The sequence below is a fragment of the Molossus molossus genome, unplaced genomic scaffold (genome assembly GCF_014108415.1).
Source record: "Molossus molossus isolate mMolMol1 unplaced genomic scaffold, mMolMol1.p scaffold_m16_p_12, whole genome shotgun sequence".
NCBI lineage: Eukaryota > Metazoa > Chordata > Mammalia > Chiroptera > Molossidae > Molossus > Molossus molossus.
Genome location: NW_023425347.1, coordinates 50,876,780 through 50,903,925, shown reverse-complemented (window position 1 = coordinate 50,903,925; position 27,146 = coordinate 50,876,780). Strand labels below are relative to the sequence as shown.

General features: G+C 37.2%; 1 protein-coding gene across 2 annotated transcripts in view; it reads left to right on the top strand.

Moving 5' to 3' along the window:
* The window catches only part of LRRC7 (leucine rich repeat containing 7), a 460,161-nt gene extending 442,675 nt beyond the window's left edge, over positions 1–17,486 (top strand). The window contains exons 25-26 of one of the 2 annotated variants that reach the window (XM_036256050.1): positions 2,228–2,302; positions 15,756–17,486. In XM_036256050.1, coding sequence (XP_036111943.1) covers positions 2,228–2,302; positions 15,756–15,863 — 183 coding nt within the window. In that variant the 3' untranslated portion in view covers positions 15,864–17,486. The remainder of the gene's footprint in view (positions 1–2,227; positions 2,303–15,755) is intronic. The other variant, XM_036256051.1, reaches the window with a different exon arrangement.
* The last annotated feature ends 9,660 nt before the right edge of the window (positions 17,487–27,146 follow it).

Sequence of the window (27,146 nt, the reverse complement as noted above, 5' to 3'; positions counted from 1 at the left end):
AAACAAAAAATATATATGCATATGGTATGTGTGTATGTATACATACATATACTTTCTTAATGATATAAGTAGCACATAATCATTGTAGAAAAACTAGAAAACACAGATAAGCAAAATGATATCTATACATTTATTGTATATATGACATTTCCCACTACAACCACTATGAACGTTTAAGACTCTATCCTTCCAGATATTTCCCACACAAAAATACATATAAACATATTCCAGCCAATATATAGGGTCAAGCAAAGGAAGATTTACAGTTGTTCATACAGATGATAATATAATCATTAATAAATAATAAAAGAATAAACTGTGCTTTGCATACTCAACTGCAAACCTGCTTTTGCCCCATCCTGTAGCATCATCCCACACATAACACTTTGCAGCCTGCTTGTTTCACAAGGCACTAGCGTGCTTCTGTATCTGCCGTCTAGGACTTCACTTTGAATGACCACCTATTATTCTATTTATGGATTTATCATAATGTATTTAGTCAGTCCCCTGTTACTAGTCATATAGATGTGGTCTGTAATTTTATTATTGCAGATAATAGTATGGTGATGAACATATTGTAAATGTATGTTGTATATTTGTCCAGCTATTTCCTTAAGTAAGTTCTAGAAGTTGAATTAACAGATTAAAAGCTATGCAGTTTTCCCCCTGGCCGGTTTGGCTGTCATTGGAGCGTTGGCCTGCAGACCAGAGAGTCCCAGGTTCGGTTCCCACTGGGGGCACATACCAAAAAAAGCTACATAGTTTTCTAGGGATTTTGATGTCACTATCTGATTTCAGAACATTTTTATCACCTCAATAGGCACTCTGTACACATTGTCACTCCCCAGTTCCCTGCTCCCCAGCCTCTGGCAAACCCAAATCTGCTCTCCCTTTCTATGCCTTTGCTTAGTCTTGACATTTCATATGAATGTAGTCATATAATACATGGCTTTTGTGACCAGCTTCTTTCACTTAGCATAATGTTTCCAAGGTTCATTCATATTGTCAGAACATCATTCCTTTCTACTGCCAAATAATATTCCACTGAATAGATGCACACATTTTGTTGATTCATTCATCAATTTATTCTTCAGATCTTGTCACCGTTGTGCTTAAAATACTTCAGTAGCTCCCCAAACTGGTAAACATGTCTAGTAAAGGTCCATCTTAATCTGGCCCCACTGTGCTTTGCAGCTTGGTCTTCTCCCATGCTCTCAGCCCCATGCACTGGCACCCATCCACCCGCTGGCCAGTTATCGTAGAACTAGTTGCGGTTTCCTGAAGGTAACAGGCACTTTCACGATTGCAGTCATATCCCTGCTATCTGGAGTACCCTCCCTACCCTGATCCTTGTGGGTGCATATTATGTCTCTTATGACTCAACTCTCAGGCATGCCCTCCTTCCAGAAGCCCTGACACACTAAGGATAAGCGAGGTGCAATTTCTTTGATAATCTGCTGTACTTCTGTTTTAGCACTTGTCGTACCATATTGGAATTGGTGGTTTTCTTGATTTTTCCCCCACTATATTGTGAGCTCACTGAAGCCAGAAACTATCTCTATAATATAGCAATCAATCAAGGCCTTGCATGTGGTAGACATTCAATGAATGGTTTTGTTTTTTATATATATGATCAAAAATTTTAATTTGACACTTTTATAAACTAAATCTATCTAGGGATTTTGTAACTATGTAAACGTACACTTTATATTTAAAAAGCATGCTGAAGTTTTCTTATGTTTAATTTGTTCATATGTATTTTACATTAAAAATCTCAATAACATACAAAGTAACACTCATTAAAATAAACCAGTACTTATATGTAATTCTAGTAAGGTTTTTAAAGCATTTTTGAATTTATAATATATCATATAGGAGACATTTTCAATGCAGAATAACTTAAGACAATTTCAGAAGCTGTACAAAATATAGTTAGTACCATATTTCAAATGATTTAAGAAAGAAATTAAGAATGTACAATGAAATTAACTTATAAATCATAAGAACACTTGAAAAACAAGATGAGCTTTTTATGCAAGTAAATATGTTTTTCTTAAAGTTGACTTTGAGAGAGGTGCCTTGCTTAAAATACTGTAATAATCTTTGAAGTTTACATGTATAAACTGTTTTTAATTTTTTTCACTGTATTGTATAAGAATGAAAAGTTTTTTAAGTAGGCCTAGTTCTTGATAATAGAATCCTAACCTCTGTTACTTCTGACTTATAGGGTATCTTTGTTACTAGGGTTCAGCCTGATGGACCAGCATCCAACTTGCTGCAGCCTGGTGATAAGATCCTTCAGGTAAGAAAGACAAAAAGCAATGTATTAAAATGTCACCATTGAAACAAATATGTAACCATGTTATTAAGTTAATGATTTGAGTTAAATGATTCGAGTCATTGAATTAAATAAATCCTCCTTAGATTTCTTATTTACCTTTATTGTTTTAGAGTTGAGAGACAGGTCAAAAATCAATACAGTCTGAGAGAATCCTATATCCCAGTACCCAACACATGGTAACTGTTCTGCACATTTTTGTTTCAATGAATGATTTTATTAGGTAATGTAAGAAAAATGGACTCATATAAGAATCTGTGCATAGTTATCAAGTGTATGTAAGAGAAATGAAGTACCCAAATAGGATATGTATGTGGCTCTAGATGAGGGAGAAGGGACTGGTCTATATTTAATTTCTCAGCAGTAAGCTTGTTACTATTTGAATGCGAAACACATGGTTATATCTTGCTACTCTCCCTATTCAGATATATGAACAAAAATGTAGCTGTATATAAGGTGATTTTTTATAATATATTGTGTGATGGGAAAAGATGCTCTAACTTAAAGTTCTTCATATCAGAAGAGGGTCACTCCGATAAAAACTTAAGTAAAAGATTGGTATAACCTCATCCATTTTGCTTTATTTGCCCTTCTTCTCTCTTAATTCACTTCCCATATCCTGCATCATAGGGAAAGCCTCTTCAGTATTTTGACTTATTACCCCAGAAATTGCCCACTATGTAACTACATGGAACTATCCGACATTGCAGATATTTGACTATTTGGAACAATTATGAAATGGTTCGACATAATTTACTGAAGACTTAGGGACACTGTAAAGACAGGACATGTAGGAAAGGAACCCTCTGGTCAGATTGGCTTTGCAAACACAGTTACAAAAATGCAAAGCCCTCCCTCAACTCAGCTCCAAGGAGATCTTCGCTCTCCTATTTATTGAACTCTCTCAGAAAGTCCTAGAAAAGTAGAAGCCCTGTATAATAATAATAATAATAATAATAAATATATATATATTATATTTGCCTGGAAATTTTATTCTCAGAAATATTTGATATTACTATCAAGATCATGTAAATTCAAGTTTTTAAAAGTGATAATTGTCCGAAAAGACCTAAAGGCTGCTCCAACCTGTGGTGGCCTCACCGTAGAAAACCGTCCAACAGGTCCTAGTCCATTCCATGCAGGCAGAAGAGCAAATCAGCAGTTGGTGTTTTGAATTAAAACACTGATATAAAAAAGACATAAAATATTCTAAAATTTTTTTTATCACTTTATTATGAAAGTTCCATATTTTTGGATCTCTTAACTCTATCATCGATCTTAAGCATTTTATATGTCTGTGGGATTCACATTCATTATAAGCAAAATAGAGTATGACCGATATATCTGAAGTCCCTCCAGCTCAAAAAATTAACTATTTAGTAACATTATCAATTTCCACAAAAAATGGCCAAAAATAAACTAACAACATAACTCCAAAACACTCAGTAAATGCTCTGTTTTTTAGCAAAGGAAATGGCTAGTTTTCTCATCCACTGAATTTCAGAGAAATTATTTTGAATCTCAGATCTCTGACCTCTTAGAATGGCAGGCTGGGTAGAGTAGCTTTCAATAGCTTGAGACAAGTTTGGGGAGTTGCCTTTATCTATGACAGAGGTAGCAAAAGAAAGAATTTTATCTTCAGATTTGAAAAAGAAATATATACAAATGAATATAAATATGGTATATTTATCTAGTGACAGAGATATTGAGATATTCTACAGAAGGGAAATGAGAATTAAGTTAGTGTCTAGCTGCATAATTAGAATCATCTTTTCTGTCTATGAAATTCTAGAAGAGTTATATGTAGGGACATAGGAGTTAAGTATTTCTAGTCCCTGAGAGATATACAGAAGAAGCAAAGAGCTCAGAGGAACAAAGTCCTAAGGTAAGAAGTAGGAAGGAATTATAAGCCCAATCAGTTGAAAGCCAGAAACACTGCAGAAGAACTGCATCAGGATGTCTCTTCTCAGATGCCTTTCAAGGATGCAACATTTTAATTCTTGCTATTGAACTCATTTGCATCTAGTACAATAAAATCAAAGTTCATTTTCAGTAAAAGAAAAAATGCACATAGACATTAATGAAATAAAGTACTGTATACACAGTTTCACTCATACTGGTTGAAAAACACAAGAGGTCAATTGTACTTTCTCAAAGAAGTAAGAATGACTAATTCTAAGCTGAAATAAATGCCAAAATAAGCTGCTAAGAGGAAAAGTATAGGTTTATATCATTGAGTTATTTGTTATTTACAAGATTATTACAATATGTCTTCACTAGAGCAAACTTATTTACAAGCCTTACTGACAATGTACAACCTGGAAAATAATGTAAAAGAAAACAAAAACAAAACAACAATGAATGAGCCCCCTTAAGTGATGGCAGTTATTGGGTTTCATCTAAACTGATAGCAAATAACAAAAAAGATATGAAATAGCAAAAGAGACATGTGTTTCCCATATCTCCTCTAAATTCAGAACTTATTAGATAAGAGTTATCTCTTCCTTTTTCTGTAACTCTTTTACCCACAACTTTCTTCTTACTCTGCTCTGGTATTATGAGCATGTTATTTGAATCACATGAAAATGTGTACATTAAGGGATAATGTCAATTAAAACATTTTGGCTTAATAAAACATATTCACATGATTTTTCTGTCATTTTACTATTCATCTTCCCAGAATAGATACTCTATAAAGAGTGAACATATTCAAATGGCCTCCTGTGTTTAGGAAGTCATTTTGCTTTAAGACAACATGGCAAAGGAAAGAGCACAGATCTAGGAGAGTTGACTCCTCAGAGCCTCGCTTTCTGTCAAGCTGAACTATATAAGTGAGAGAGAACAAGTGGAAATACATGGATCCTAAGAAATGCTATTAGACTGAACCATGTGAATTTGCTAATATTTGACCATTTCTGAAGTGGCAATTACATTGGTTTAACATCATAGTTTCTTTTTTCTAATGCTCTTTCTCATGCTAAAAAGTTCAGTCTAATTCGTTACACATTTAAAATTCAAAATATATTTAAATATCAAAATCTATTAATTATAGTTATTCTGTTGAAGAGATTAATAGACTGTTATAATAGAATATATTGTACTTGATAGTTAACATAATTCACAGTTACAGCCTAAAGCTCACTTGTGAGCATATCATATTCTATTGCATCACAGTAGTCAACCCCTATCCTCTTCTATACTTTATAGATAATTAATGTCATCTAGATATTGCCAGTCATCAAAAGAGATATTTCAAATATAAGGTATAGAAATACAATACCCAAATGAATATAATTTTGTAGTCTCTTCTACCTTGCCATGATTTTAAGAGTTTTGGAATTTGTAGTCCAAAATATATTCCTGGTCTATTGTTGTATCTGTAAGATACTAAAATAAGATACTCAGAGAGATGATAATTCAAACAAACCAGGTATTTTCCTTTTTTTTTTTTTTTTCCTAGTCTTAAAAAACTTTGACCCTACAACTCATATAGACAATTCAAGCAACCACTCTCCACAAATAAGTTTATCAAGTTTCAGTTAGTTGTTGGTAGTTTGTTGGGCTCAGATCATCATATCAAGGCCAAAATCATAGGGTTTGATGGCCACCAGGCCTATTATTACTGCTGTGTTCACAGCCACTGACAAGTGCACTCCACATCCTGATTAGTGTCTGATAAGAGGAATTTGTGTGCCCCCAGGGAGACAATATTAATGCATGCAGACCAATGAGAATGAATAAACTGCTTGATTTTGTGATGTAATAGGTGTTGTAGCAGTGTTAAAAGAATGAGCTGATTAACATAAGAGGGTGTTTATTCCGAAGCTGAGAGGGGGGCACTCATAAGCAAAAGTCCAAGATGCTGCCCCCTCCTACTCTTGTCTCCCCCAGTACCTTGGGGCATGAGTGGGAGAGGTGAGACCTGTGTGGCAAGGAACACAGAATTACGGAGATCTCCAAGGATGGAGGGAACAGAGAAAAGAAAGTTCACTCTTGATGGAGCAGGATTTGCTCCAGGCTTAATAGAGAGAAGCAGGGTTAGCAGGAGGAGCAATACCTGTGGGCTAGACAGAGATAAGAGGCTTATGCCAGAACTGATGAGTGTGATATACAAAGAAGAGCATATTGGGGAGGGAGATCCCAGGCCCACAGAAAGGAGTCCCTGGGATTTTAAAGTTTCGCATGGGGTTGGAGAATTCAAACATGGAGATAGGCTGGCATGGGGAAGGAGTAGGGAGGAGATAGTGAGACATGATTTTCAAGGCTAAGAATGTGAGAAATAAGTTTAGACTCCCCAGAAGTTTAGACTCCCCATATACAGATATATGGTGCTTTATCTGCACACAACCACCAAATCAAACCTTCCTTCTCTGGATGGACGTCTTATACCTCTTTTAATGACCAAGAGATGGGGTTGGCTGCTAATAATATTATCTTACTTAGCTAAAGCATCTTTAGTCAACCACCTCAGTTGTCAGGAACAAAAACACAAACCAGAAAAGAAACAAAATATTTCTGAGAAGCCATAATTAATGTCACAAAGTCCGCGCACTAAATCTCAGGCTATTGCTCATAGACGTTCTTTCATACTTGGCATCTTTTACTTAGTTTCCCAGACAACCAAGGGTAAAGCCTCTGGGTTCAGGCACATTGCCAGAAGCAAGACGCCACAGCTGACAACTTCCCTGACCAGGAAGAGGGAGAAACTTCTTAAAGACAAAAATAAAATTCAAACAGTACAGCAGCCTGGAGTCATTCAGTATAGAATAGCGTTTCACAGTGGCGTTCCTTAAGATATCTTTTACAAAGAGAGAGAGAGTTCCTCAGTTGAATAAGTTTCTATGCCTTAGTTCAGGATTTCACAATGTGCTGAGCTTATTAAGAACCTGAGAAATCTTACAAACTTATATTCTCCAACATACTTAACTATGCAACCCTCTTTCCTTCCACAAAGCACACTTGGAGATATGTTTCTTATGGAAGCAACTAACTGGGCCTACAGCCTTATCCCAGAGAGTGTTGATGTTCATAATGAGCATCATGAATCATTAAGAGTGGGTTGGAGTACATCCATTTTTCTTAATTTTTAAAAATTTCTCCCCACAAAAGCTATAAAAAGTAAAGAGTGAGAAATTTTTGTTATGGTTAAATTAAAATGTGGGACCATTAAAGAATAAACTTAAGGTATTAGGAAATATCCCTAAAGCATTTCCCAACAAAGCCAAATAAGTTAACACTTTTCTATATTTTATCTTATTTGGTGATTAAAAATAAAAAAATAACAGAAAGATTGAGTGGAAAGTGGGCAAGGGGGCCCTTAAAGGGGGGGTGTTCCATGATCATTTGACTCTAATTTAGTGACCAGAGAAATCATTGCCTATAATGATATAGTGCATTTGAGGAATAGAATTTTTTTAAATATAGTTTGATTAGAAGAAAATAAAAAATAAGTTTAAATAATCTATATGGTTTTATATGCCAAAGTTTCACTGAATATCTTTATCCATTTTGTTTTGTTCATAATCTATAAAGTTCAGCATGGATTACTAAAAAAAAAAAAAGAGAGAGAGAGAGAGAGAGAAATACGATGCTTTTTGCAAATCAAAACAATAACATGGTAAGTATTAAGTAAAACATGAAAACCAATAATGATAAGTTAAGTTCATTAGGCTGGCTCTAACTTCCATAATTTGGCTGAAATTAAAATAATATTAATGAAGCATCTGTTTTATCTTGTTTATATCATGCAACAAACCTGCAAGGTATCTATTGTTGACAGAGGGTAAATAACTTATGTGCGCTTCTTGCGTTACACAGTGGTGATGCTACTGTAGCAAATTTTACTGATAGCATCATAGTCATCATATTTTCTATTTATTTATTTATTATTTGGAAAATATACATTAAATGCTCACTATGTACAACGCATTGTACCAAGCAATCTGAACCATGTCATGGGGAATGGAATGAAGTCCCTGCCTTTACACAGCCTATTCCAAGAAGTAGACAAGCCCAAAATCACACAGAACAGAAGATGAAGGAGGGAGAGAGACAGGAAAGAGCTGACTATCAAACATTTAATAAAATGGACTCCTAGTCTGTCTCTTTTTAAGACCAAAACAGGCACCAACCAATCTGGCTACAAAGAGTCCTCTCAAAATGAGAGGGTGGTTTTTCAGTTATTCTTTTCTTGGCAAAAGTAAAAGGAATAAAGTGTAGCCCGTCAGAGACCTGCTTTGCAAACCAAGGTAGGAGATTCATTTGTTAGAGATGTTTGTTTACTCAACATATTCGATAAGAAGAAAACAGGCATTCTAAAATCAGAACAGATAAACAAGTAACTATCTTTATGTATGTATGTATGTATGTATGTATGTATTTATTTATTTGCATTTCTCTACAAATAGTTCCAAATTCTTCAGTTTCAATTATATCTTGTGTCTTTTTTGAGCCTGAATTAATGAAATATTCAAGCTACAGTACATGTGTACACTTAAGACAGAAGAGAAATTCTTATCTGTGCTTTATGCTATGAAGATATTTTTAATGCTACTGTAAAAGCCACTGAGACTTCAAACTTTCTCATATTCAAAAAATGCAATATAAAAAGTGCAATATAACTTTTTCATGTGAACTCTCTAAGACTTTGAGGCCTATAGTTCAGATTTTTAATAGAAAGAAAAAAAATTTAAATGATTTGGTATAGAATCAATGTAGTATTGATTATGCAGTATACTCAGCCCTAACTATATCCCAATACTTAATGACGGTATTCTCCCAGATTAAAATTCTGAAGTGGGAATTAATTCCAAGCAGTTAATATGAAACATAATTTTACTTATCTAAGATTCCCACTGTTTCTGATAATGCCTGGCTGTCAGGATTAGACAGCATGGAAGCTTGCCCTTAGAGCTCTAGTTCGTTTGCTGTACCTTCAGTTGTTCCTCATCTCAAGATCTACAGGCATTCGAAGTGCCAGTTATTAATGTACCAATGTATATCTAACGTACAAAATACATGTGTGCTGGCCCTTTAAATGTTTGGCCATTGAATGTGAGTTTAAATCAAACAAAAATCATATGCCCATGCCTCTAATCCCATCTCTTTTTTGGATTCTAAAAAGAGCTGTGCTGCCCTTATTAGATAATCTCACCTATGCCGCGGCCAAGTTTTCTGAGACTCGTTTTTACGTTCAGAGCTTTGACTAATAAGGATACAACATATTCCTAGGAGAATCACAGCATCATCTGGAGAATATCTGCAGTATAAACAAACACCCATAATTTATTCCCTTAACAAAACATTTACCAGAAGGAAATCAAAGATAAATCCAGGAAGGACCAGGAGGATGAAATCCAGTAACTAAGAGTGCTTTACGGTAAACTGATGAGCTCTAATTGCAAAGCTCTACTTTCTGATAGAATAATAAACATTATTTTCATTAACTCTCAATCTTTTCATATCTAAATCATGGGAAATGGCAATCAAAGAAACATTCTGTGGCGCAGATTTCAAGTGGAATTAAAATAAGAAAGGATATCTTCTAGAAATAGCAAAGACCATAGTAAAATGGTCCTTACATTTTCAAGTCAACTAGAGCCAGAAACCCATTAAGTACATGTTCTTGAAGGATAAAATTGCCAGCATATATTTTCTTTCCTGGATTGTTTTCTTATTAGCCTCATTTTGACTTAATAAGCCATTCATTTATTTCTCATGTTTTATTACTTGCAATTTCCTCAAAAAATGCACACAGTATATGATAACCCATGATAGGCTGTGTTTACATAAGACATAGATGTAGTCAAATATGACAATATTTTTTAAATTTTATTAATTTAGCATCAATTCTTCAACTCATCATTTGCATTAATGTAATGCATATATCCAAAATATCAAATGCATAAATGTGAAGTATATGTCTTTATTTTTTTCAAAGCATCACTGGATTTATACTCTGCAATTAATATTGCCTGGTACCAGCCTCTATTTCCTCGGCTCTTCTATTCACCCGTGAAATAACCACAAACCCCCACTGGTTCAAATACTGTGATTCTTCTGGTCTTCACTTTCATTGGAAAAGCCCCACACAAATGCAGTGACATAATTCTCTGATTCCCTGTCTGAACTGCTCGAGATGCATATTCATTTCAATAGACAATATAAGTTCACTTTGCTCTTCTGTCCTGAGAATGGGAGAAGCTTCTCTAGAATTGAGATGCTCACTTCTTCCATTCAAACCTCTCTTCAAACTCCTTCTGTCATGGCCCACCCTGGCAGCGTGCCTAACAGAACGTTCCATATCAAGAAATAGCTGAATATTAAAAATTGAATTAATTTAATGAACGTAAAACATTTATTACACCCTCAAAACATCCAGTGAAACAAGTTGTGTCAAGATAGAGATTGTTGACTACTGTGACGTAAATTCCCACCTAGCCTTAGCTGTGTGAGCTTGGAGCTTTCACGTAACCTCTCTGATCTTTACATTCTCATCTTTTAAAAAATTAAGCTTATCTAAACAAAAAACAAAAGTTCTTTCCTCTGGCATTTTGTCCTTCTATTCTCAAGGCTTAATGAAAATTATATTTCTTAATTTCAAGAAAGTAATAGTGAAGTAATATTAATAGTAAGAGCTAGCACTTATTGATTGATCAGGTATGGGGTGCCAGGCTCTGTCCTTTGCATTTGACACATATTAATTTATTTTGTAACTTTCTAAAATGACCTGCTTTCTCATCTTTTAGACTCCTTCTGTTATTTTGAAGCCGTTCCCAGGCCGTCACTAGTTGTGGCCTTTTAAATAGGCCTCTTGAGGTTCACCAAAGCTCTGGTTTAGATCCAAAACATTTAAGGGACTAGACTTACAGATAGAGCCCTAATGTTTATTTGACTCGGTGATCTAATTTATCAATCTGCTTGTTTCCTTCTGGGAAATCAGCTCTATGTGTGTGTTTCCCGCTCTCATGTGTACTTACAAAGCATGAAAATAAAAGCTAATGCTTTAAAGTTATATTAAAAGCTAAGTTATACAAAGCATCTCCCTAGCCTTGAGTCAGAAACTGAACTGGGGTTCTGAACATCTTGAAGCCTGGTTCATTGGAAACAAACCCAGATTCAAGGCCAGAGTTAACCTGGCCTGGCCTTCTCCCTGCTCTTTCCTCTGTGCTACCGAAAGTTAGGCTGCACTGGAGCCACGAGAAAGTAAGTACTTGATTCTCTGGGATTTCCTGCTATCCTGTGTGCACTCCACCGTGATCCCTTCAGGATGACTCTTCCCCTCTCCTCCTGCCTGATTTCTTAGGATCCAGGTTTCCTGTTCCCTCCCCTTAGTGCACTGGTTCCCAGGAGAATCCCTGTCATTTAGTTTGGCCATCTGGCTAGAGCCAGCTTTCTGCCATCCTTAAGAACTAGGACCTGTTTCACCTTTCCCTCCCTCACTTCAGACAGATTTTCCTAGATGCCCAGGTCAACAGCAAACACTATCTTTCAGTTCTGTTCTGCTCATTCAAAACTGCCCACAGCCATATTCTCCACCACCCCAATTCATTCTCATGCTCCCTTTAAACGTATCTTCTGAGCAGTCTCCCAGTATTTCATGTGGGCAATGCCAAGCTGCAATGCCACCTTACCTCTGGTGCTAGTGCTGCCACTCTGACCTCCTTCCTGAACTCCAATCTCTTTCTCTTCTCTTAAACCTTACCTAAGCATATTTTTTCTTTTATCTTCAGATAGAGTGGAGGCGGGGAGAGGAGAGAGAGAGACATTGATGCAACAGAGGCACATTGACTGGTTGCCTCCCACATGACCCCAACCAAGGCTGGGGACCCAACCGCAACCAAGGTACATGCCCTTGAGCGGAATCGAACCTGCAACTCTTCAGTCCACAGGCTGGCGCTCTAACCACTGAGAAAACCGGCCAGGGCTGAACTCCACTCTCTTCTTTCTAGATACATGATCAACATTTCCATTGCATGCATCACCAACACCTCCAACTCCATTGTCTTCCGAACTAAGCTTTGCTGTTCTGCGGGGGTTTCCATTTTCTGTTTAGGGCATCACAATTTGATTCTTGTTGGTTTCTTATTTCCTTGTTCAATCAGGTGCCAAATTTATAGATCTGCCCTAAAAGCTTTCTCCCTCTTAATCTATTTCCTCTCCAGTCTCCTGGCGCTGCCCTAGCAGATAGTCTACTTTTGAGAGAGAAGGCTCACAAATGACTCCAGCGACTCAATTAAGCTAGAGTTAAAACCGCAAGAATGAGAGAGTCAGCATTTCTGTAGATTCTAATTTAGGACTAAATGCTATTTCTACTAGTCTTTCTGAAATAAGTTAAATTAACTTTGATAGGAAGCTAAATTATGGCTTTGCATCCACTGTAAAGAACAGAATTATGTTAGGAGGCCATCTCATAACAATCTTAAGGAGAAAATATTCATTATTTTATCATGATCAATGAAATATCAGTTCAAATCACTGAAAGCAATAGTGGTCTTATTATTTCAGTGATGTATTGAGAGAAATAATAATAGAACCCGTGGGGTTGGAAGGTGTTGGCCAGCAAACTGGTCTCTGAGAGCAAACCCCGCTCCAGCTCTCACCTCTGTCCCTGGCTCCTCATCCTCTCCCTCTTTCTCTCTCTCCAGAAAAGTTCTGTTTAAATGTTTACGTGCTGGGCTTTCTCTCTTCCTTTTGAAGAGGGGATCTATGAGTTAACTCTACCTCCTCATTAGCTTATTTTTATGTGTACTCCTTATACTAAAGTTTAGCATCTAAGTTCATAGGTATTTTTATTTTTTAATGCTCACAAAAATGATTGCGTGCATCCTAAAACTCTTTTCGCTGCATGGACCATTGCAGAGTTTACTTGAAACAGCCAACTGTTCTGTCCAGGGCTGGAGGAGACTCCAGACTGGAGACAAGACAAGGGTGTGGGTTCTCTTGTTGATCATATTTGCCAGGTGTGAGGACCGACAAATTCTTCTGTTAAATGTCTCAAAGAAACATCTCCCTTGGAAAGTGTCCCTCTTCTTTTCCTTCTGCTGAACTACCCTAGTACTTTCTCTTCTGAAGTTCATGTAACTCAGCTTACATTTGCTACATGTCATGCATTCTGTACATTATTTTTAGTCACATCCATGGCTACATCCCCTTCCAGAGGCCTCTGCCTCCCTGCTTCATCTGGTATCTTACCTTCTCTCCCCGGTGCCTACATACAACAGACATTTTTTATTTTAAAAAATAAAAAAATAAACATGGTGGAAGTGGACCGTTCTACTTTAGAGATCTTTTACTAAAAATACATTCAAAATTAATGGCTATGACTAATTGTTTTCATACCATTTATGCTCTTAACACTGACATTATTTTGTGACCAGTAGTTTCTGAAACCATGGTCAGATCTGATAACGGACAATATACCACTCATGAGCTCCAAATACTAGAGCATTTTTTATCCCCATAACACTGAGATATTTCAATTTTGAGCAAGTCCCTGGAAGTTCACATTGGGTTTTGAGTTCATTACAATTCTATGTTTTGAGTCCACAGATAGAGAAATCTAAGCACTCACAAAGTTATTTTTAAGATTTGACATTCAAGAATTCCATTATTAAAGTTAAATTTCAAAATTAAGGTATGCCTTTTATTCAAATTGAAGACATTAAGGTAGTGACTATAACCTTCAAAAGTGAGATAAACATACTATGTTTCACCCAAGTTTGCTACTTTCCTGATGTTAAAAACAGGGTAAGAGTAAAAAGCAGAAGGTACTATATGCTATTCTCTACTCCACATCAGCATCTGATCAAAATAACATCAAATGAAACTCAGTTGTCTGTTTTTTTAGCATAATTTAAAGCAAGAAATTTGGGCTGTGAACACACCCAAAATTCTACTCAGCTACTATTTCCTGCCACAGAAACAGCCAGTACCAACTCTGATAGTCATTTTCATTAAGTAAATGTTACTAAATAATAGAGATAGAGAGTAAGAGAGAGATTCTTTAGTTTAAAATAAATTTGTACACATTGTCCGATGAGTTTATGTTTTCGTTGCCTAGTATTTTCCTTTTTGCAGATGTACCATGGTTTTTAAAAACTGATATTTTAGGGCTTTCTTTATCATGTCATTAGCCAACCAATTTTAATGAACTAGTGATAAAATGAAATTAAGCAGGCAACTTTCATCTAAGTTATAAAGATTATACATTATTGCTAGAGGTGTACTGCTGTTTTAAATGCAAAAAAAACCCTAAGGCAGTAAAATACCTTAAATGAGTGGTTATTTGAAATATTAATCATATTTTAAGCAAGCATTAAAAAAAAAGTAAAATTACAAAGGCAATGGGTGCCCCAAATTAGTATCAGTCTTGAAAAAATCAACTGATTAACTGGCTCTATTACCTGTACTTTGCCAAGCAGCCAATTGGGCTGATTCTTCCAAATCAACGGAGTCTCAGACCACAAGGTAAACAGTTACATAACTGTCAGCCATTAAGTTTCCAAGCTTCAGTAAGGTTGGGTTTTATTTTGGCCTCATGATAGCAAAGCTTTATGGGATCCACTCCTTTCTCTCTATTAATCACAAAAATCATTCCAATCAAGAAAATCTGCAATTCAATGTAGAGAAAACCAAAGACCTATGAGCACTCACTATAAAGAAGCACGTACATGTTGTGACATAAATATAAAATAATAGCCAGTTTGGTCCTGAAAATGTAACGTTAAGTTAATTATGCTTAAAATGAATGTTGATTGCATAGAATGGATTGAGGATTGTTGACTAGAAGACGGTGGACATATCCACTCTCAGTAATGTCAGTGAGCTTTACCCCCGAGGGACGGAAATCTTAGCTGTATTGGATGGGACTGAGAACCACTGATAATGAATATACTTGCATTTAGCAATGGGGGAAATAAAAATGATCTCTTTAATATAAAACTGTACAAGCTAAGAATTTTCAAGTGAGTCAAAATAAGATTTAACTATACAAATATCTGCCCAGTCTGATGGGTTTGTATCAGTGATTTCTAACAAGAAGGCATGGTCCTGTGGATACTTCAGAACTGTCTCAATTGAGTTCCTGCACAAACAAAACAAATCAGAACAACAACAAAACTGAACTACCGTATTTCAAGTGCATCTGTTTTTCACCAGTGCATCTTGTAATTAGCACAGAGGCTAAGACAGTCTTGGGTAGGACATACTAGGTACTTGATAAATATTTGTTGAATTAATAAACTGAGTTGAAGCTGAGTGAAAATTAATTGTTTTCATAGTTGCAATTCTATTGTGAATTTTAAACTGATGACTTTTGGTTGTGCAATACTCCCTTGAATCTAATGATTAGAAACTATGATAAAGCGATATACAAGTGTCTTACATTGATTGCCCTGTTTTATTTGCATGTTTACAGGCAAATGGACATAGTTTTGTACATATGGAACATGAAAAAGCTGTATTACTACTGAAGAGTTTCCAGAACACAGTAGACCTAGTTATTCAACGTGAGCTTACTGTCTAAATATTTTTTATAAATAGTGAAGATACGTCTAGCCAGACCTAATGTTCAAAAATAAATTTATACATAGAAACAAATTTTGCCAATTGCTGGACCAATGGCAAACATTAGTGCCAAATGTATAATACGATATGTTAGCACTGATCATCCTTAAAAATGTTAACTATATAAATATGATGTTCATGTGGTTATGTATTAGTTTTAATTGTCAGCCTCTGGCTGTGCATTGGTGCAGTTTTGTTTGTTTTGTTTTGTTTTTTAACCAAATAAGTTTCCTCTCGAAGTGGATTTCATATGATTTCGGAAGCACGGAAGCACACACAGCTCTTTACAAATTCTGCTCTCCATCAGAAACACTGCCTCAACGTTGTATATGCCTTTATATAGAAAATACAAATATGAAGAATTGTAATTCCCGTAAAACATTTCTAGCACAAGGTATATGTTGGCATATACATAAAAAGAATATAGAGCAAAACAATATTTTCATAAACTAAACATCTCGGATTGAGAAAGAAAATATATCTTAAAATAAGACTTTACTACATTGAATCTTTTTCAATAAAAATTACATGATAATGCCTTATGAAAGTAGCTGTACATATGGTATAAAGGGTTTGTATTTGGTTCCATATTCATTTGCTAAATTCCCATAACACAGAAGGAAATATTTCATAAATTAGCCATTTATCTCTGGGACCTGAATAAAAATAGGACAAATTAATTTATTCGATGCCTTTAGCTAATTACAGTACATGCAGAGTTAAAAAATAAAATAAAATAAAATAAAACAGAGTAAAGATCATTATAGGTACATCTTTTTACCACAGATTTAAGCAGTGAATGATGGGCGGCAGGAATGATATTGCTTTATTTCTTTCAAGTTTATATTGATTATAAACTATAGCCCCTGTGATTTCTTTACTTGTAAATGTGGAATTTATTTGTGTGTTGCTTTATCTAATTTGCTACTTTTAAATAATTTGAAATGAGTTTTGGGGATTGATAAAATTTATCATTAAGAAAGACTGCTGTTAGAAAGTTATGGTGGGAGATTTAAAAATTTTGGTATTTAAATATGAAACTTCAAATATAATTTCTCAGAGCTATTGTCTACCTGTATTATTAATTTCAGTGCCTGTTTTTGTGGGCAGAAATAGAGAAAATGCTTTTGTTTCAAAAAAGTTTCAAAGCATATAAAATTCTGAATTTTGTCTCACTGGAGAGGAAGGCAAACATAGTTAATATAGACTTAGTTATCTTTACATTAGAACTATTTTCCTCAATAAATGGTCAATTCAATTTATAATCTTTTTAACACATTTCTTTCATATAGTCATCATTCATTTGACTAAAATATTAATTTGAAATTTCAGAATGATTTCCCAGAGTTGATTGTATGAATTCTTTCTCAGATTTCCATATAGCTCTTTTTAAAATATATATAATTAATTTACTTTACATACTAGTATTTCAAGTGTTCTATTAGGATTGTTTTCACAGTAGTATCACACATTGATGTCACTGAAGCTCTGAGAATAATATTTGTAAGTTAAATGTTTTATGGGGACACTGAAAATATTGTATTTTTGTAGGGTCTATTAAAATGAATGTCACTTATTAGAAGTATAATGGTATTTTTGGCAGTAGAATTTGTCACTTGAAGGCAAATGATACTTCACTTTATAGATGATGCACTAATTTTGATGTTGCTTTATGTCAGGGTGACATTATACCATGATTTTATAGAGTTTGACATTTAACAAACGATTAAATGATTGGCCTATTTAATATGTTTCCCAGAAGTAACTTTTAAATGCATTTTAATATATTTACAGTTTCTGATGAGAAATGTTTTTCAGAGCCTAATTTTCTTTGTCAAAAACTTGCAACAAACCTCCATATCCAGCTGCTACTATAGGATGACTATCATGAATCAAGATGGAGGCCCTCACTGGCCTCACAAGAGCACTTTAGGAAAAAACAAACTCAAGGGTGTAGATTGGTGGCAACTCAAATCATCCCATCAGTTTTGTTTAGTCTTTTATGGCAGAGATGGGAGGAGAGCCAGACACGGCCCCTCCCCAGTCTTCCTTCCCACGTCAGGTTTCCACACCAAGCCTAGGGCTTCAGGAGATGGTTCTGAGGCACAAAGCTGAGTGGACCGTGACCCCAGTGAAGCCTCTGCCACTCCTGAAGTGACGGCATCGTCTTGGCCAATGCTATAATCCTTCCCGTTCTGCAGTTCAGAAATGAGGGAAAGAGAAAAGGGATCCCTGACCAGCTGGGAAAGACATCTGATTGCCAAAGCACCTGGTGGTCGATGGTACTGCCCCGCTGCACACCGAGAAAAGACAGGCGATATGAGAAGGCATCTTTTAGGTCGACTGAATAAAAATATCACGAACCACTTAAGGGAAGGAAAAAATATAATTGATTCCACAGGTGACCCAAACCAATCATTGTTGAGTATTGACTCATTTGGAGTAACTTTTTTCTGCCTGAAATAAGAATCTGGTTTACATTAAAGAAAACAGAAACCAAAAAAAAGTTAAAGGTGTGCCTTTGAAAAAAGAAAAATCAACAACAACAAGGAAAGAGTGAAATTCATGGCAGCTCCAAGAGACTCTGCCTCCTGGTCCTTTTTTGTTTTTTGTTTTTTTCTTTATTAATTTTAGATAGAGAGTAAGGAAGAGGGAGAGAGAAACATTGATGAGAGAGAACATCGATTGGCCACCTCCTGCATGCCTCCCACTGGGGATCGAGCCCACAACCTGGGCATGTGTCCTGACCAGGAATCTAACCGGCAGCCAATTAGTGCATGGGTGACGCTCAACCACTGAGCCACACCGGCCGGACCTGCCTCCTGGCCTTTGATCTTACTGGAATCCTCCCCTGAGGGAGCTGTTTATATCTGAGGGATCAATCAGTAAGACACAGTGGAGGGGATGAGAAAGATCAGAGATGGAAAGAACAAGCATTGAAAATTATTAGTAGAATTACTGTCAATTTTGTAAGCCAAATAGGCATTAGTGGACAATTTTTAAAGTGATTTACATGGCTTTTACTATGTTGCCACAAAAGCTCTCTTACCATAATTCCAGCCTTTCAGACAACACACATCACCTAAACACGCATAATAATTTCAAAATATAAGCGTATTTTGAGAAGGAAAAATCAAAGTCAGTATGACTACAAATATTTACATCATGCTGTTTTCTTGCTCATTGAAACCTATAACATATCTGTATCCCAGTTAGTTAGAACTGTAATTATAGAGACATTCAACACTTCTGCTTGTTTCTGGGCTGTTCCTTGGAGTACCACCTTGGAAGGCTGTTTTAAAGAGGGGTGACAAATCTTGTTTTCATTAAAAACAAAGATTGTTTTTAATCTTGAAGATGATTACACACATATCACTAATATGATTGTTTATTTAAACTAGGACTGAAATATCTTTTACCAGGAGAGCTAAAAAGATAATTTTTAGAGGAAGGAATTAGGTTTATGTTTTCAAATATTAAGTGGAAAGTATCCGAATTTACCAAAATGATTAGATGCAAGAAGCCAGAAAAACATTTTATTTTAATGATCAAATCTGTGTAGTATCTTCACCACAATGTAAAGCTTTGAAAAACGTAGTGTGTTTGCCAACTTGTCTTTCTTCCCATTGGCTGTGAACACTGTCTTCGGCCAGCGTCTGCCCCTCACTGGCACACAGGTCAAGGTGTCTGTTCCAGTGAATACACTCTCACCCTGAAGCAACAATGTAGCACCACCAGAGAAAAAGCTGTGTTGGGATAGGGCTACACTCTAAAGGTCTTTCTTTGGTACTTTCAGTCAGACAACATGTTTGACTGATTCCTGATAGGCTGACCAAACAGCAGGTTTATTGGAACACTGGGTCAGGAAAAAGTCATGCAAATAATAAAGTCCAGTAAGTTATCCTTTCCTACTATCAAGAAAAGCAGAGTTGAGGTTCCAGTAAAGTTCCTCTCACAGAAATGCTAGATCTCTCTGAGGCTTAATAAAATGTTCAAACACTGGGTTGGTGATATGGCCTCTCTTATGATTCTAGTGATGTGGTCATCCAGGAATTAGAGGGAAGTCTTCAGATATGAGATTCTTTGCATGTACTTTTCTCCTTAGATTTACAACTGCCTTTTATTAGAAAAGCATCCTGCCTTGGCCCAGAATATTTCCCGGCTCAGCAGGACCATCCCCCAAGTATACAATAAAGCAAGGAAAGAGAATGTGAGCTGTGGGAAAACAGACGTGCACCATAGAAAGCCGGTGGGTTGGGAGATACTGTAGGAGACCCGGGCGTCAGCTCTCCTGTGCATCCTCTGAGCTCCATTTGATCTAAACTATTCAGAGAATGTATTTTCCAAAACACCCCACTTTACGAAAGTAAGGCAGATGCAACCAAGTTTTCTAGTTATATTCTGAACCTTTGGGGGCATTTCTGTATCCAGCCTCTCTTCACTGCTGCTGTTGCACTGTAGACCCATCCCTCCAAGTCCCCCCAGGCAGTGGGTGGCTGCTTCCATCCTGCTGACACAAGAAGAAGAGGCCCCCTTAGAGCCCTAAATGTTCGGAGACCCTTGTGTGTCATACGGCTGACGGTTCCAGCTTCCAGTTTGGGAGAAACTTTCTTGTGTGATCAAGGAACCTGGAATAGTAGCATTAACCAAGGCAGAGCACTTACATTTCTCCGACAGCAGCAAACAAAGCGTGCGCACAGGGGTGAGGGTGGCAATGCCTTCATAGAACTTTGTTTCCAATTCTGGCTTTAAAATGTTGGATTTTACCACACCGAGGACCATCTCTGAGCCTCCTCCTGGCTGATTGTTACTGGGACAGGTTCCAGTCTTCCTCTACTTTGACGCTGTCTGCAACAGAATGCTTTGAAAAACTCTCCTGGGAGGGTATACATTGCACAGTTTCTATTTTGGAAGATTCCTATATATATATATATTATTATTCCTATATATATATATTAGCATGTTCTTATTGATTTTTACAGAGAGAAGAAGGGAGAGAGAGATAGAAACCTCGATGTGGGAGAGAAACATGGATCGGCTGCCTCCTGCACGCCCCCAGCTGGGGATCGAGCCCACAACCTGGACATGTGCCCTGACCAGAAATCAAACTGGGACCTCTCAGTCCATGGGACGACACTCAGTCCACTGAGCCTCACTGGCTGGGCCAGAGATTTCTGATAAATGAAAGTCCACTCTAAGATGTGGTTAAAAAGAAAAAAATGAGGGCCACCTGCTTGGGTCCCATCCCCACTGTGGGGAGTCTGTTCATCTTTCAAAAAATTTTTTCTTTTGCTTAAAAAAAAAAAAGGGAAGAAAGAAGAAGTTAGAATCTAGGAATACTGAATCTTCAGGGCTTTTAATTATGTGATTATCATAATCTTCCCTGGCAGTCGTTCTATGGGAAGTAGAGAGAAGTTGAGAGAGGGGAAATAATTCACTGGTTCCAACTTTAGAAGCCTCGCTTCACCTGGTGGTTTCCCCTCTGGACCCTGCTGTAGGGTGGGCAGCTCACACTCTGTGACCACCCAGAGGCACAGACAAGAAGGATCTGCAGCTACACCAGCACTTCTCCAAATGATCCTGGGCTGCAAAATACTTTTTTTCTTTGTTTTGCCTGATTTTGTTCATGGAAGCACCTCAAACAGTGAAAGACTATAAAATGCTTGCAGTGTTTATGTCAAAAACACCGAAATTCTATGACTCTAATTAGTCTGGGGTTGGAACCAGTGCAGGCCTGACCCAAAGACGAAAACCATGGATCAAATTTCCACAGGTGTGATTTTCAAACCTAGCGTAATTTTTTCCTCTCCTAAAAACCAAAAAAACAAGCATACTTTTCAATGTGTGTGGGAATGAGTGTTAAGGAAAAAAATTAAATGATTCAAACAAATTTTTCTCTAGTTTTGAAAGTACATATATTTTTTTCTCAAAATGATCACTGTTGCACAGTGTTTTTTTTTTTTATTTGTGCCAGTGTTTTTCCTTCTTTAAGATCATGTGATGAGTCAGCAGCCTGCAAATAGCCAGGCATCTCTATAACCTAGAGTAAAACATCCTAGGACAGAGACTCGTTTTCATCAGCAAACTGCATATTTCCTCCTCAGGAAAACAATTACTGTAGCTGAACCTCAGATGCCTAAGGTATGTCATTCATAAAGTCAAAACATCTGGGGACATTTTATTGGAGAATATAACAACAACATTAAATGCAAAGTTGATAAATATTTGTTGAAAATCAACTATGTACCAGGCACTTCAAGGGATATTACATGGTCTCCTTTGCTCAGAATCTCGCAATCAAGTGGAAAGATGAGAGAATTTCCAGATCAAAGACAGTACAAGACAATGTGGTGAGTCCCTTTGTCCCAGCCCTCCACTCATCTGTTGTAAAATTCCTTTTGGGGTAAAGCATGGTTGTTCCATTTGGAGGTACAGGTAGGTCTCCCTACTGGGTCCTCTGGACTGTGGGAGTCCATTGGGAATGGTTGCTGGGACTTGGGCAGTATTTGATAGGCTAGTAGACAAGATAAATAGCAACCAGAATCCCTTGAATCTCTGGAAGAGAATTTTGTTCGCTTGTTCTACAGAAAACAGAGAATACAGTGAAAAACGATGTCCTTCAACCTGGCCCAGGACAGTGTCTTTATGCCCCTGACATGAAGGGGAAAAGAGATAGAAGTCAGTGCTTTAAAAGGCATGGGGTGTTTGACTGAAGTGATTCTTCTAGGCTGAGTGTCCCCATAGGGCTCCTCCTATTACCTCTGCCTCTTGTTGACTATCAGGGAACATGGGAGTCTGTAAGATCCAATATTAGCATGACCCACTCAGAGACCCAGGGAGCTGGATAGCCATCCAGGGGGGTGCCTGTCTTGTTTATTTGCTTCACTTCCCTCAAGGGGGTGAAGAACATTTTTATTGCAGGTTGTTCAGCCCATCCCATGAAAATTCTGTTTGCATGAGGTTGGTCACATATATCCACACATCATAGACCTCTATGTCTTCTTCCAAGGAACATGTGGTCCTTTGAATCTGGGAATTGCTTGTGTTTGTTTTGTTGTTGTTGTTGTTTTCTTTACTCTTTACATGCTCAATGTTTCAGACATTTAGAAATCCTCACCTTTCCCTGAGTGCTCCCTGTACTTTTCAACCTCGGCCTCTGTCCACACAGGTCCCCACTGGAATGTCCTCCTCTCTCCCTTCCTTCTCTAAATTAATAAAAGGATATGCAGCCATCAGGGGCCAGCTTGAACATCACCACCCCCCGCCCCCGAACACTGTCCCTAATCTGAACTAGAAGAAAGCACTCTTGCTTAATATTGCTTTATTATTTTTTTCTACATTTTATAGTGTTCATCACATTCCACCTGAGGACAGAGTTCTTTGGTGTTTGTTCTTTTTCTCCTTTCAACTGGAAACTCCTTGTGAGAGGGGATCCAACAATACACGAAAGGCATTCTTGACAAAAGAACTTCCAGAGGTCATATTTGGTTTTGCTCACAATGTGTCCTCAGTATCTGTCATAGCGTCAAAAGCATAGTAGGTGCACGGATTAAATGGACGATAGGCCTGACACGTAAACATGCTTAATGAATATTGAATTAAATAGGAAGTTGATGTTCCGTTTGCATAACCTTAAACCAAAACCTTTTGCTTTCTCCGTTCACCCACTATTCCTAGTTTGTTTGTTTTAAATTCTCCCTTTTAACCCAATCCTCCTCCCTTCCTCAGCATTTCTTCTAAGACCTTTTAGGCTTTGTGCTATGTGCCAGCTGTTGGGTTTAATTCCCTTTTGTGTGTTCTAAGGAGTCTGACACCATCCATAAAGTTTAAGAAATATCTTTTGTTCATTTAACCGAAGTACATCATGTCTATCCTTTTGATTTGTTTTGGGTTTTATTTCTCTTTTTGGAAGAAGCCATGAGTCTAGAGGTCAGAAATCTCTCAGAGAAACGCATGTGTGAGGTTGAACCCATGGTTCTGGTCTTGCAGGGAGAGATGATCAGCCCAGTTCCCTCATTTTACCAGAGGCCGGAGTCTGGACAGGTAAAGTGACTCTGAGAACTAAGGAGACACAGGTACACAGTTGAACTGGTTTGAGACCCCTTTTTAAGGTTCTTCTACCTCTATGTTATGATTGGGTAGATTCCTTTGCTCAAGCTAATTTTTTACATTTGGAGGTGCGGGCAACCGTAAGGAGAACTGTGATATCAGGATGGGATGCGGGAAGGGCGGTTGGGAAGAGGGAGTCCCCAACCCCATTTTAGCTCTAAAATTAATAAAATTATTTACGGAGCTGCCTTGTGCTGCCTGTCCTAGTTTAGCATGACAATGTTTGCACATTGCACTTTGGCCTCATTTCATGGGCAGATTCCACCACCTGCATCTCAAAAGTGAAGCTGTCATAGACCCCAGGCAAAATTCCCAGGCCACTGCAAACTCTCTAGCGTCAACATGATTAGTTAGATAAATCACAGAAAATATGGGTTATCTTGACCAAAACCACATGCCCCTTTGTAAGCTTTTACAGAGGTCAGAATCTGGCCTGTTGATTTCAAAGTTGAAAGAGCATTATTTATACATCCATTAGTGATGCCTCCCTTGTAGGGGCGAAAAATAGAATCCAGCCCTGAAAAAGAAAAAAATGTGTCTAAGTGGGGAGAGTCCTAGGTTGGTAAGCCCCTAATCTCAGTTCCTTTATTACCTCATAGGATCCTGCTTTTCTTGCAAGTTAAACATTTCTTTCTTCGCTCTCTCTCAAAAATATTTCCCATATTTTTCTATTCAGGTTTCATAGCAAATTGACAACGGTAGTGAGTGAAATATTCCCAAACAAATCCATTTCTCATAGACTACTTGGCTTATACGAATAATATGAATTACTTCATCTGCGTCTGCCTTTTCATTTCTTTGTGTGAGAAAAACTTGTAATTATGGCTTCTTTTCACGAAAGGAAGGTTCCTTCAAGGAAAATCCCATCATCACTTTCTTTGATAGTTATGGTGCCTAAAGCTCTCCAGAGGACTACACTCTGGTCCTCTAGCCCCGTGTCTACATATTTATATGAGGAAAAGAACGCCAATGTCTTTCTGAATGGCAATGAAGTGAAAATGAAAATTTTAATTGAAAGGGTAACATTATTTTAGAGTAGTCAGTGGGTGAAGCATTTTAGAATAGCAAGAGTACTTTTAATCATTTGCAGTAAGAATATTTTAGGATCATGAGTAGCAGAGCATCCACGAGGACTGGATGAAGGAGAGAAAGTAGTAAATTGCAAACAGAGTAAGAATGGGAAAGCCATCGGAAGAGAGATAAAGGACTGAAAAAGAGTGAAACCAGATAACAGAAAGCAGACTCGGGTTCAGACACAGCCTTTAGTCTCCTGGTGGTCGTGCCCTGCTTTAGACGCCCAGCATCCCCTTCCTCCCCGGGCCAGAAGAGTCATCTCTCAGCTCCTCTTGCCTTCTGGCCTCTTTCCTGTTCTTCCAGAAATAGAAAAACAAACAAACAAACAAATAAATAAATAAATAGATAAAAACGAAAAATAAAGCACATGTTAGAAATACATTTTATTTCATTGCTATTTATTTCTAGAAATTATTTCTTTGCAATGAAGTGGGTAATGTTTAGTCATGCAACGCCTCAGGAAAAGGAAAATCACTAGAAGTTATAGAAAAAAATGTCCAGAGAAATTCTCTGAAATGAAAGCCAATAGCAAACAGGATAGTCGTGGGTACATTTTCTATGGGGAACGAGGAAAATTATTATTCTATCATAGAACAGAAACGGTCTTTGAGGGGATTTGGTTCATCTGGCTACCTTCAGGGAAGAATTTAAGTTATTTTGAAATTTCTCCAGAAAAGAGGCTCCCCTCAACACAACCCTTATAAAGCAACAAACCAGGCATTTTATCCCAATAAGGCTCTCCGTTTAAATTACTGGATTCAAGTCTGCCACACGATCTTCTTATGTAGTTGGACAAATTCATCTACTTTTCAGGAACATGTCTGCAGTTAAGAAGAAGCGCCACTAGATGGCGACCTCATATCTATATTTTGTGTCTGAGTCTTGGCAATTCTCTCGCTTGTATGACCACACTCTGGACGGTCCATTTTAACACCTGTTGTACTAATGTACTTTCCATACTCTCTTGAGAGAATTAATTTGAAACAATGCTCTAAATTTAAACAATATAAGAAGAGGTATTTAAGAGTTTTTAGCTTATTTTAGGCAGTTTCCATATTTTTTTACTAAACCTCTCAGGTTGTATCAACCACTTCCAGGACCCAATCGTAGAAAAAAAGAATCAGGTGAATGTGAGCTTTAAAGTTTGATGTTCCCTCCCGGGCCGGTTTTGCTCAGCGGTTAGAGCATCGGCCTAGGGTCCGGAGAGACCCGGGTTCGGTTCCCGCTAAGGGCACGTACCTCGGTTGCAGTTTGTCCCCGGCCCTGGTTGGTTGTGCGGGTGGCAGCCACTCGATGTGTCCCTTTCACACCAATGTTTCTCTCTCTCTCTGTTCCTCTCTCTCCCTCCCACTCTACCTGAACAGAAAATGGAAAAATGTCCTCGGGTGAGGATGATAAAAAATAAAATAAAGTTTGATGTTCCCAATTGTCCAGTTTAATTTTTACATCTGCTGATTTAATAGTTCTCTAACTTTCTTGTGATTTCCAAAAGTTTTGTGTCTATCGGCCACTGCTTTAACTAAGCATCCTTCAAATAAGCTCATTCCAAATATGTGGGAAGATATTGGCTACAAATTATTTAAAATATATATTTTTTAATGAGCTCTCCAAAATTAAAACATTGGGAATTAATGTTGCCTAGTAAAGCCTTCCTAATATAATTCTAAAACTAGTCCAATCTGAAAATGTGTGTATAGCTTTATTTCCAGCTGACATCTAGCAGTCACCAGGCACCTAGTATAAACCTCTAATTTTTCATTTTATGTATGTGTACAAGAAATTAGCAGAATACTATAATCAGATTTTAGCTTATTATAAAGTAGATAGGAACATACTTTGAAACATATGCCATGAAGTGATCGTCAGATTCAAGGCGTAGTCTCCAGTCTCCCCTCTTTCAGTGAGAATGTCTGGGTGTTGAAGGCAGAGCCTCTTGCAGCTTTAGTAAGAGACCTCAAGCTATTTTGGTTCTTAGATGTTTGGAAATTCGGGCCACTAACTAGGTTATTCATTAAAAAGCCAAAAGTTTCTGTTTACATCTTCTGAGCTAATTATATCC